This window comes from Triticum aestivum, chromosome 7A (genome assembly GCF_018294505.1).
Source record: "Triticum aestivum cultivar Chinese Spring chromosome 7A, IWGSC CS RefSeq v2.1, whole genome shotgun sequence".
Lineage (NCBI taxonomy): Eukaryota > Viridiplantae > Streptophyta > Magnoliopsida > Poales > Poaceae > Triticum > Triticum aestivum.
Genome location: NC_057812.1, coordinates 683,998,689 through 684,011,080, shown reverse-complemented (window position 1 = coordinate 684,011,080; position 12,392 = coordinate 683,998,689). Strand labels below are relative to the sequence as shown.

The 12,392-nt window shown below is 49.2% G+C and overlaps 1 protein-coding gene across 1 annotated transcript; it reads right to left on the bottom strand.

Moving 5' to 3' along the window:
* LOC123154740 (aspartyl protease family protein At5g10770-like) lies at positions 1-1,866 on the bottom strand. Its single transcript, XM_044573386.1, has 2 exons — positions 1,567-1,866; positions 1-1,448 (listed from the first exon to the last, which is right to left on the bottom strand). The coding sequence occupies exons 1-2, from the start codon at positions 1,712-1,714 to the stop codon at positions 211-213; spliced, it is 1,386 nt and encodes a 461-aa protein (XP_044429321.1). The 5' UTR covers positions 1,715-1,866; the 3' UTR covers positions 1-210.
* Positions 1,867-12,392: the final 10,526 nt, after the last annotated feature.

Here is a 12,392-nt window from a genome sequence, read left to right as displayed (position 1 = left end):
TAAACTACCCGAAGACAAACAAGTATGTTTTGGTTGGTAGTTTGCACGCTTGCATCACGTTGCAAGTTGAAGCACTATAGTGCGCTGATGGTTTGGCCCCACTAGCTTCATGTACTATGACACTTTTACTATATGTAGCTCGCAGCAGCAAACAAGTATACGACGAACTTGAGATCCCAATAGTATCAACGGTGTCCTTGTGCGCGCCGATCAGCATGCGCCGGCCTTGAACCCCACGGCACCGCCGCCAACATCGTACAGCACCTCGATCGTCCGCTGCTGCACGTTGCCGATGATGCCAAGGGAGCTGTCATCGCTGTTGGCCGCGAAGGCGAGGCAGCTGTCCAGAATGATCCCGTCGGTGGCGAGGTCGACGATGACTTCCCCGGAGAACACCAGTGCGACGCTCGGTATTTTGATGGTGGACTGGCCGCTGAAGTCGAAGCACGTGTCGAAGATGCCCATAGGCTGCGCCGGCGGGTACTGCTTCATGCCGGCCTTGAACGCCGACGATAGCGCAGAGTACGCGGTCGCCGGCAGCCGCGTTATGATTGTGCCGGAGTCCATGATCGACCTGCCGGAGAAGACCGAGGCGGGTATGTTGAGCTGCCTGCCTCCCACCCTGATGGCCTCAAGGAGCACGCCGTAGTACGACGGGACCTGACTGCTCCTCAACATCTGTGTCTTGGAGAAACCTGAGGTTGCTGCGCCGAGGGTGAGGAACCCAGAGGAGTCCGGAGTCGGTGGGAGGCAGTACGAGAAGGCCTTGCCGAAGGTCCCCGCGGTCTGGGTGGCGAGCGACTGAGCGCCGCCGCCGAGCCCCATGAGCCCATCGGTCTGGTCTTCGAGAAGGTTGCCCGACTCAGACTGGCTGCATCCGAACTGGAAGTTGCTGACGGAGCTGGAGCCCAGCGCGAGCTTGTCGGAGCTGTACGTCCCGGTCCCGCTCGAACCGTCGCCGTATTTGACCATGTACTGGCACTGGGAGCCGGAGCAGCCGTTCCCCTCATGGCTCTGGCTGAGCTGCGCGCAGGCGGCGGAGCTGCAGGAGAAGGGTGAGTAGGTGCTCGACGAGCTGGGGTCGAAGAGCGAGTCCGCCTGGGTGTGGCACTGCGAGCACGGCTTGCACTGCACCCAGGACACGTCGCTGCCGGTGTCGATGAGCATGGTCTGGGTCATGGCCGGCGAGCCGATGCCGACGGTGATCAAGTACTCCAGCGTGTCCAGGGAGGTGCCCAGTGTGGTCGGCACGGTAACGTCCGATTGCTCCATGTCACCTGCGCCACCCTTGACGCCGGAGTACTTCCGTCTGATGTAGGCGGCCCGGAGCTGGTCACGCCGGAGCATCTCCTCCAAGGTCGGCGCCTTGGTGGAGGGCACAGGCGAGGGCGAGCACGGGCCGTGCCGGTGGTGCAACGGCACGGTGACGCCGCCGGATGATGGAGTCACTGAAACAGCCGAAACAGAGAAAACACGATGACAAACGTGCTCAAAATATCCTCAAAATAGTGCAATGAAAACCAATCGAATTGCATGCATGTGCGTTCATGGACAATGCTACTGCACCTTTGGGCTGGGAGCAGTTGACGGCGGCAGATTTCAAAGAGCCAGCGTGCAGAACCTTGTAGGCGCGAAGATCGTATCCTTCGTGAGCAACGAGAGTGTGAAGACAGGTGCACAGCAGGAGAATCACAAGCTTCGGAATAGATGCCATGGCTGAGATGCAGTGAGCTGCAGGTTCAGCATGCGAGCCCTGCTTTTATACCGCATGCGTATAAAAAAACAAAAGATAGAAGTAAATATCGCATGATTCGATTGTGATTTGTGAAAACAAGCATTGTATTACTGGGCAAAATGTGTGGTGAACCTACGTGAGAATGCTTGTGAAAACAAGCATTGTATTATTGGATCAGGCACCGTATATCAGGATTATTTGTTGAGCCGACGGAGCGCGACGTGGGTTCATACGGCAACTTACTAACTCCCCTGTGGTACGGGAAAGATTGATCGAAGAGTACAAAACGATGATGGGACGTATTTCAAACCGTATGCGGATTCTTTCCTGCCTGCGAATGCGACCTCCGGCCGGGGTGGTTTTCAACTGGGCAGATAATGCCGCCGGCCGTGCGCGTGCGCGCTTTTGTCCGAGTACGAGAGCCCGACCGGAGGGAGCGACGCTGGTAGCAACACCGGACTCGGACTTCACCTCGCGTGAGAACGCAGAGTACGAGAGCCCGGCCGGCCGGAGCAAGTATCCGACGTAGCCCGGCCACCCGTTTTGCTTCTCGGTCGATCGGCGAGGTATTGCGGCGTGCTAGCGTGGGAAAACGGGGCGTGCGTCACATCGTACCGCAGCGACAACGTACGGCGTGGTTGCTGTCTCCGTGGAATTCGTGCGACTACCCTGGGCTCTCGGTCGAGCTCAGCTGTGTGGCGTGGCGTGGCTTCCGCTGCACCGGGTCGTGCATGCGTGGGGTTCGAAGTAGGATCTAAAAAAACATTATTCAGCATCGCCTAAGATGATGAACAGCCTAAAAACTAAGCTACTTTGACCTAAAAACTATTTACATACATGGATCTGACGACCTCCCTCACCATCGACGATTGAGGTCATCGACGGAGGGGAGCCGCCGGAGAAAAACGGCGGAGGAGCTCCTTAGCTACGGGGCACTGGCGAGATCTCCTTTCCTTCGAGAGGAGGAAAGAATGATGTGTCTGTTGTTCGCTTCGGCTGGCCTGTATCGTTGATCATCTTCTCTACTACCTGTATCTGATATGCGCACGCGTCCGTCTTTTAATTTACTAGCTTATGCCCGCGCGGCGGCACGCCGCGCCTATGACAACAGAATTGTGTGTGCGCTACGTTAGCGAGGTAATGATTAAATCTTTATTTTCTTTGAAAACAAATGGTTAAATCTTTATCATTTGGAGCAAAGTACTGTATGTTTTAGTGCTACCCCGTAAGGTGATAGTTGACCGAATGAACCAAAGAAAATAGGGTTTGCATTTATATTTGATGAAGTACAAAGAGGGCGTTACATGGCATAGAGAACAGTATGTTTTTCATAACACCTAGATCACCAAGGATACATATAAAAAAATCACCAAGGATAGTGGAAACAATTAGTGCGCCATGAAGGGGGTGGTTTGTTGTACAGAAGTCTATTAATCTATTATAGTTTGCTCTTTGCAACAACTGCTTGTATTTCATCATCATGGAGAATACACTATAGAATATGTTAAAATATACTACCTCCGACTCAAAATAAGTGTATCAAGGTCGTAGATTAAAATCGTGGGAGAAACGATTTCACGGCTGGCTCTCCCAACAGCTATAGAGGCCGCCATAGTGGGCAATAGCGGCAAATAGCGAAAAAATTCTGGTGGGAGAGATGATTTCTGAAGGATTTTGCTGATTTTTGAGCCATTTAGAGGGATATGTGGAGAATTTTGCAGTAGCAGCCATAGCGTAGCGGGGAGGCTCCTGGGCAACTATAACGCAGCTATCACGGCTATTTCACGGGCGATTTTGGGACGGAGAGAGTAGGAGATCACGCCATGACCGAAGCACAAAAACAAGGTACCGGGACAATATATAATTCTTAGGAGAACCTGGAATTTTAAAATTTGGTGCATACACCTACCCTGCCGGGTTTGTGCCTTTGATGAAGTAGTAGATAGCTTGCGCGAATGCTTGGATATGATTGTCTTCCGGTCTTGGACGTTTGTATCAGTGTATTTGACTGTTGGATCGTTGTTGCTTGGGCGCTGCTGGTACATATGAAGCGGAAAAATGTCAAAAAAGTTGTCGTAAGTATTTTATAGGATTTTGAGTTGTCTGGCGAATTTTTTGCAAGGACCTTTGCTTAGCCACGTGGTTCATGTGCATGGCATTTCTCTTTTCTGTTTTTGGTGATGTAAATCTTTGTATCCATTAGATTAACCTCCTTTCCCAGTTGCTTAGATCAGGCAATCTATCTGTCATGTCCTGTTTTAGTTGGAGTGCGTACTGCATTGTCAGTATTGGTAAATGCAAGAACGTTTCAGAACTTATAGCTAGTAAAAGTTCAAATCTGCACCGAGTTTAGAGTGTAACAATTAATGAAATATTCTATACAGTACATTCGTAAATGCCAAAGACTCGAGTAATGAACCAGAAAATTCAAATTCCTTGATTCGGTGAAAATATTTGCAACATTGCCTACTGGTGAGTCCTTGCAATTGCAACTGAGTTCATCTCTATGATGCATCTAAACTTAAATAACTTGACGCCAAAATCGGCAAACGTTGAACACTAAAATTGTTGTACCAATCTCCACCCATCCATCTTCTCTACAGAACATAACACTGAACAATTCCTCTTATTGCTGCCTAAAACGGAATACTGTAATACTCATCAAACAATCTTCATAAGCGAAATCTACATGCATCGACAACTTACAGAATATGATGAGATTGAATTTGTCCCTAAAACTCTCAACTCTCCGTAATTGAACAAAACTAAAAGTTTCATATCACATCATTCAGTATCCTGAAGGATATGAAGAGAAAAAAAATCAGCGAAATGTAGTCTACCGATTTGTTAGTTTCATTGACCAGCAAGAACGCATTATCATTTTACAACAAAAGAAAGCATCTACAAGTAGATGCATTGAGGCGATAAATGGAAAAACTGAACGAGAGACTGCTTTGTTATCCTTCCAGAATTCTTTGACGAACCCAAAAGTGGAATAAAGTACTCCAAGGTTCTGACAGTAGATTGCAAAATTGCAGCTAAGTTATTAGGAGGTCCACTTACTTGGCGGCGAAGCTTTCGGTCTTGGCCTTTTCCATGGCGGCGAAGAAGTCATCAATCTCTGCCACCGTTAGCATCCTTCCTCTCATCCTTTGGTCTAAGTGGAACAGCGCTGCGGTCTTCGTTCTTGACGGATACCTCCTGCGTGTTGCGTTTGTGCTTTTGCTTCTCCGGCACCTGGCTCGAGTCCAGGTTGCTCAAATCTACAGGAGAACGGCTTGACGGCGTCGTCTCCCTCATTGATTACCACAATTTAGATCGAAAGAAAAATCCGTTCAAGTTTAGCCTGCATTAGTAGAAAACAATGACCAATTCAGAAGAATTCGGTCGTTTTCAAGGGAGTATTGACTCATCTGCCCAGGCCACCGTATTCACAATCGCATACAGCATGCCTGAAGACCAAGACAACCAGAACCAAATCTCGTAATTAAGCACAACAGAAACAACTCGACCAACAACACGGATTAACGGATAATTCTAGGTCAGAGTCAGACACGCACCTCCACTTCGTCGCCGCTCCTCTCTCTAGCCACCACGTTCGCCGCTGTGGACACTGTTCTTGCGAACGCGAGACCCTTGCCACGACGGCCTCGTCCGATGTTCGTCCACAGCCTCCTCTGATCCGCTCTCTAGTCAATCAACCAACAGGAGGTCGAGAGCGCAGCCCCAACTCCCGTCTCCTTCCACGGCTTCCAACACCGAACGTGGCCAGTTGTTTGGATACAGTTTCTCTGCACCACCTGGGCTGCTTTCTATTCACAATCCGAGTAGGAACACAGAGAAGGAGAGCCCGCCCCGGGAAGAAGAAGAAGGCCGGTCGAGAGAAATGAGAGGATCAAGAGGAGGAGGGACGCTACATGTAGAGACATCGGTAGTACTTGTAGAGCACCGGACGGCCGCCTCGGGTCAGATACTCAGATTCATACATGGCCACCTCGCCTTGTGAAGAGGGGAGGGAGGGAAACGGCGATTGGCCTCGACACCGCACGGGAAAAGCGAATGGATTGGGGCAGACGGGGCCTGAGGCGTAATGGCGTATACAAATCAGGAAGCACACCTCCATCTCCATATTTATAGGACGAAACTGGGACGGACGACCTTCTCCTAGAAAAATCGGATGAAGAGGCGCCGAGATACATCCAGAGCTAATGCTGTCAGCGGCAAGAGAAATTAGGAGCGCATGCAACGCTACATGCAAGCACCTGGTCATGATGTGCCCTCGTCAACATGCACGACCGACCTCAGACTCAAATCCAGTCAACAGTCTGCACCTTAAACAATAATCGCTAAATGCACACAGAAACGCAAAAATCATGTTGAGAAAATTTACGACGGAAACTACAGTCACAAGGGAACTGTACACCCTCCCATCCCAAAATAATACACGTGCCGGCAAGCCAAACATTCAGAAGTTGCTTTCACCCAAGTGGTGAAATGTGAGAGCAAAATCATCCTCAGAAATAGGGGTTTGGGTATTTTATTTATGAAAACGGAGGCAAAAAATTCAGCACGGTTCCGATTCAAACACAGGCCAAAAGTGGTGGATTATATTCCAACACGCCATAATTCCTACTGTGCACGTGCAACATTCCATATAATTCCTTCCTCAAAGTAAAACACAACGGTAACTCATTGGATCGGAATCGTTAGTGCTACTTGTCTCGCTCTATCCTGGCTACACGCTAACTGAAGAGAGTGTGGCCACTAAACCATGAGGTTGTGTGTAGGAAATAAATTGTTTGAGGAGGTAGTATCTGTAAAACTTAAGTGAACTGTGTTATCAGGTTTTCGCCCGTAGAATGTTTTGAGCCGAACATTCGCATTTTCGCCCGTGGAATGTTTTGAGCCGAATATTCGCAGCGGGTTTCCTCACAGTGCACCAACCCGCTTCCCTTCTTTCCCTTCTCCTCCATGCTTGTATGAGGCCGTCGAACTTTGTATTTCCGTTAAGCAATTACTCCCTTCGTTTCTAAATATAAGTCTTTTTCGAAATTTCAATGTAGAGCATACAGAGCAAAATGAGTAAATCTACACTTTAAAATATGTCTACATACATTTGTATGTAGTCTATATTGAAATCTTTCTAAAAGGACTTATATTTAGGAACGGAGTGAGTAATGAAATTAGGTGTATGTTGAGATGGATGTTAGGTGTGGCGGAGATGCGTATGTTGAGATGGATGTGTGGCCACACGAGGAAGGATCGAGTCCGGAATGATGATATACGAGATAGAGTTGGGGTAGCACCAATTGAGGAGAAGCTTGTCCAACATCGTTTGAGATGGTTTGGGCATATTCAGCGCAGGCCTCCAGAAGCTCCAGTGCATAGCGGACGGCTAAAGCGTGCGGAGAATGTCAAGAGAGGGCGGGGTCGACCGATTTTGACATGGGAGGAGTCCGTTAAGAGAGACCTGAAGGATTGGAGTATCGACAAAGAGCTAGCTATGGACAGGGGTGCGTGGAAGCTTGCTATCCATGTGCCAGAGCCATGAGTTGGTTGCGAGATCTTATGGGTTTCACCTCTAGCCTACCCCAACTTGTTTGGGACTAAAGGCTTTGTTGTTGTTGTTGTTGTTGTTGGAGTGAGTAATGAAAAGGGATGCCCGGTTGAAAAAAAACGGCAGAGCTTTTTGCCACGGCCGAAGGGGCGACGCGGCGGCAGCAGGTGGGTCGAGGCGACGACGGGAAGACCTCGGGGAGGCAGCAGGGACCGCGTATCGCGGCACTACGGCCCGAAGGGGCGACGCGCGAGGTCGGTGCAACCACGGGGACGACCTCGGGGCAGCGGCGGGGACCGCGTATCGCGGCACTATGGCCCGAAGGGGCGACGCAACGGCGACGCGCGGGTCGGTGCAACCACGGGGACGACCTCGGGGCAGCGGCGGGGACCGCGTATCGCGGCACTATGGCCCAAAGGGGCGACGCAGCGGCGATGAGCGAGTCGATGCAGCCGCGCGGAGAACCACGGGCCGGCGGCGCTGCGACCCAACGGGGCGACGCAGCGGCAGCTCGTTGCTCGATCGATGGAGGTGCTTGCTGAACTCGGGGGCAATATCTTCACGGGACCTTCGGAGGCGAGAGCAACCGACGGGCCAGGTCGGTCGCGGGGCGTAGATGAGGCGGATCGCGACGGCGAGCATGTGATCAAGCCGATCACGCGCGAGGCGGGGAGGCCGCTCGGTGGAGGTGGGGTGGCAGTTGAGTCCGAGATGAAGCCGGCGATGACGGACGGAGTGGGACGTCATGCGACAAGCACCCGGGCTGCCAAAGCAGCGAGGCCCGAGTGACCAATGTAGCAGCGACGCCCGAGCTGAGACAGTCGACGAGCCTGACGCCGCCGGGGACGAGGCCGGCGAGGTAGACCGCAGGGCCGCCATGCAGACGCGGCGGAGGCGGGTGGCGTGGATCGATGGACGGGCAGAGCTCACTACCCGCGCATGCTGGAGGAAGATGGTATCGTTTGTAATTTTCATGTTCTTTTGGGATGCCTTGTAAAAGTTTATGACTTCTTTTTAGGTACAGTAAAGATTTGGTATTGTAATATATGGCCTTTGGACTTTCTCAATTTTTTTGAAAGGGTTCTTCTAATGCATGCATGAGGTGTACCTCACCGAAAAATGGAAGTCTCACGAATTGGGGTGTCATTTATTTATTATCACGGTTGTTTACTGAATGCTTGGCTGATCCAATTGTTTGGCCCCGCACGTCTTCTTCTGGTGCTAAATGCCTTCCGATGCAAGTCCAGCCTTCGACACCAACTTAAGTCTCATGAGCAAGCTTGCTCCTCGGTCTCGACGAATGCCTCGAGCCCTATTTGGATGTATGTTTACAGTTGCTTTCAGAATGCTTTAGAGGTTCACATTGGACCCTTCCAGCAAGCATACCCTGTCCTAAGCGTGCCATTAGGTGGATCTGGATCATCGCCCTCGCCTGCCTCCCCTGCAATCGCTTGTTGCTTCCTCCAAGTGTTGATGCAGAGGACGCCAACTCTGTCGATTAGGGAGAGGTCAATCAAGCTTTAGAAGATAGACCAATCCAAAGAAATTCTATGGAAGACTGAAGCCATATTGAATCTTGTAATAGAGAGGGCAGAGGGGATCTGTAAATCAATAGTGGTGCTGAATAGAGAAAACATTGCAGATATTCAATAGGTTACAGTAGAACTGAATATATCCATAAGTAGATGGAGATGAAGTGATTCACAGAAAAACGTAGTACATCGATCACTTCTATTTCCAAATTTTGGAACTTGTTAAAATGTGCAATTTGACTTGCTGGGAAGAAAATGCCATTGTTCTTCTGTAGACAGAAAGGGCACAATAGAAATATGATGCCATTAAGGAACAAAAGTGTAGCATCATCAATATCTGAAAAAACACAGATGAAATGTTTTGTTCAAAATAGATAGTTCAGTATATCGCAGAGAAATCATGGGAACTGTTGCAACTAAATGTAAGAAGCCTGAGCACTATTTCTGATTGTTTATCCATTCATACAAAAAAAAATCTCAAGTACTGAATGAGGTGTGCCTGTAGCTTTAGCTGTATTAGAAGGCAATAAATCCGTCAAGAAATACCTGCAGGTTTATCAGGCAAGTGCAGTTGAGGGCAGCCCAAGATGGGCTCATGACAGCGGCATAATCCATGTCGTTCAGGCGGTACAACAAGGCGGAATTGATACACCACAAAAAACCAGCAATAAACTGTAAATTATGGACCATATACTGACATTAAGATTTCTATGTTCTTTCAATATTGAAGACGTACATTGGAGAACTCATTACATTTCTATGTTCCTTCAATATTGAAGAAGCACACAGGGGAGATCGTTACAAAACTAAATCAAAACACCATAAAGAGGACCGTCATGGCTTCAATTTCATGAAGTAGAAAGCCATTAAATTAAATATCCAGAATGTATCATACCAACAATCCTAATGACTGCTTGGATCATGATTTATATGAGACCTGCAACCGAATCCAGGTAGTAAACATGAAGTATATGTCCGGTTATATACCTTGTTGCTGATTCTTGGAGAGAAGAAGCACAGCATGATTATTAAAAACATCAGCATCAACTCTAGTACTGAATAATGTGCTCTTCCAAAAAAAGGGTGTACTAACATCTGGACATTTGGTACAGGTCATAGTCTATTTCACAGGCAGCAACATCAACAGCAACAAAAGATTATTATACATTAATAGAGAACAAGGGTCGCAACAAGATCACATCACGATGGCACACCATGTAAGATGACACTGGATTGGTGATAATACGGATGGACACTACATCAAACTATATAGAAAGACTCATATTGGCACAACTAGTTGAACACTCAACCTCTGAGTACGACGAAACCATCTTTATCCTTGGGATATGAGGAGTAATCTTTTGTACTCCATCACTTGTACGCCATCAGGCGTGTACTCTGCCCAAAGCCTCTCGTGTTTCTCTTCCATCATAGCTATGAACGCGTCAAATTCTTCGGCAGAGAGGAGCTCACCGTCATCCTTCTTATTGATGATATCACAGGCCAATTCCTCATGCTCCTGCTTCTGCTTCGAGATCTTGTGCTCCTCAGAGAAGCCGGCGACCGCCTGCATCTTCTCGGCAGCCCCATCTCCCTCGGAACTGCAGCCCTTGCTCGGATGGCCACGACGGGCGGCCCGGGCCTTCCTTTTGGTGGCGGGCTGAACCTTCTCGCAGGAGACCGCGTCCTCCACCTTGGTGCACGGATTTAGCGAAAACCCTCCGGTGGACATCGTTCCTCCCGGATCTGATCGCTGATCGCCGGATGTTGGCTGGAGGAGGATTTGATGGTTTCTTGGTTGGGGAATCGTGGATTTGTGGAGCGGCGGTGCCCAGTAGATCTGCTCCGGTCCGAAGACAGATTCCCTCTTCGTGTCGAATTTTGCTGCATTGGCCTAAGGTCAGGTTCAAACACAGGCCGAAAGTTGTGGATTATTCCAACACGTCATAATTCCTGCTGTGCACTGCAACACGCCATAATAATTCCTCAAAGTAAAACACAACGCTAACTCCTTGGATCGGAATCGTTTAGTACTACTATCTAGCTTTATCTTTTTTCCCTTTTTATACCAAGAAGACAATAACAACTGTAAAACTTCGCCAAAAGTACGTAGCATCTCAAACATAATAAAAATTACATCAAGATTTCAAGACCACCGAACGACCACTACTGCTGTCAGAACGTGCCACCGACGCGTCGATGTCGCCACTCCCCTACCGAAGCCGACTTGCGGTTGGGAGTTATTTCTTAAAGACAAGGCACATGTGTTATCTCCGGAAATTTCCGGGTACCATTCTTATTTTGCGAGAAAATTTCCGATCTATTCATCTTCAAACATGGTGGTACAACGAATACCAGAAATAATAGAAATTACAACCAGATCTGTAGACTATCTAGCGACGACTACAAGCACTGAAGCGAGGCGAAGGCGCACCGCGGTCATCGCCCCTCCATCACCGGAGTACAACCTTATGAGGGTACCGTTTGATAATGCCTTTTCACTCTTTATTGTAGCCAATCCTCCAAATCTTATGAGGGGGTCGGTGTATGCACTAGTAGAAAAACGACTTTCAGTACCGGTTCGTAAGGACCTTTAGTACCGGTTCTGGAACCGGTACTAAAGAGTGGGGACTAAAGGTCCCCCTAAAGGCCCACCACGTGGCACGAGGCGAGCCGTGGTCTGGGGGACCTTTAGTCCCGGTTGGTAAGGATTTTTTTATTTTTATTTTTGAAATAAAGCAAAAACAGCCCGCCTACTGGGCCGGCACGGCCTGCATACGACTAGAAACCCAATCTCTAGTTGGGCCAGGATGCAGGCCCGTATGGCCCATTAGGCCCCACAGGGCAGAAGACTTGCAATAGGCCCGCAAAGGCCTGCTTAGAGAGGAGCTTGACACGGTAGCTGCGGCGGGGATTATAAACCGATGCGAGCTCCTCTCAACTAGCGAGGTGGGACTAAACATTGTGCACTGCGGGTGGCAGCGGACCACCTTTATTACCAGTTGATGGCTCCAACCGATACTAAAGGGGGGGGTCTTTAGTACCGGTTGGAGCCACCAACCCGTACTAAAGGCCGCCACCTTTAGTACCGGCTGGTGGCTCCAACCGGTACTAAAGACCCCCCCCCCCCCTTGAGTACGGGTTGGAGCCACCAACCCATACTAAAGGCCACCACCTCTTTTAGTACCGGTTCGTGCCACGAACCGGTACTAATGAGCGCCGCCCGCCTGGCCGTTGGAACCGGCACTAATGGTTACATTAGTGCCGGTTCAATTACAAACCAGGACTAATGAGTTTGACATTAGACCCTTTTTCTACTAGTGATGGACCATGTGCAGGGAGTAGTTCATGGAGGATGGCCCACACAGTTTTTATATTTTGGTAAACATTCCCTTGTGTGTTGCAAATTCGGTGACAAATGTCCCATGGAGTGGCCGAGCTCATCACCTTAGGATTGACCATGATTGGATGCATTGTGATCATGTGGAAACCGCAGACACCATCAGCCAAGGAAAAGAAGATAAGCGGCAACATATGTGTGTTATAGTGTTGAAACAGATGAAATATT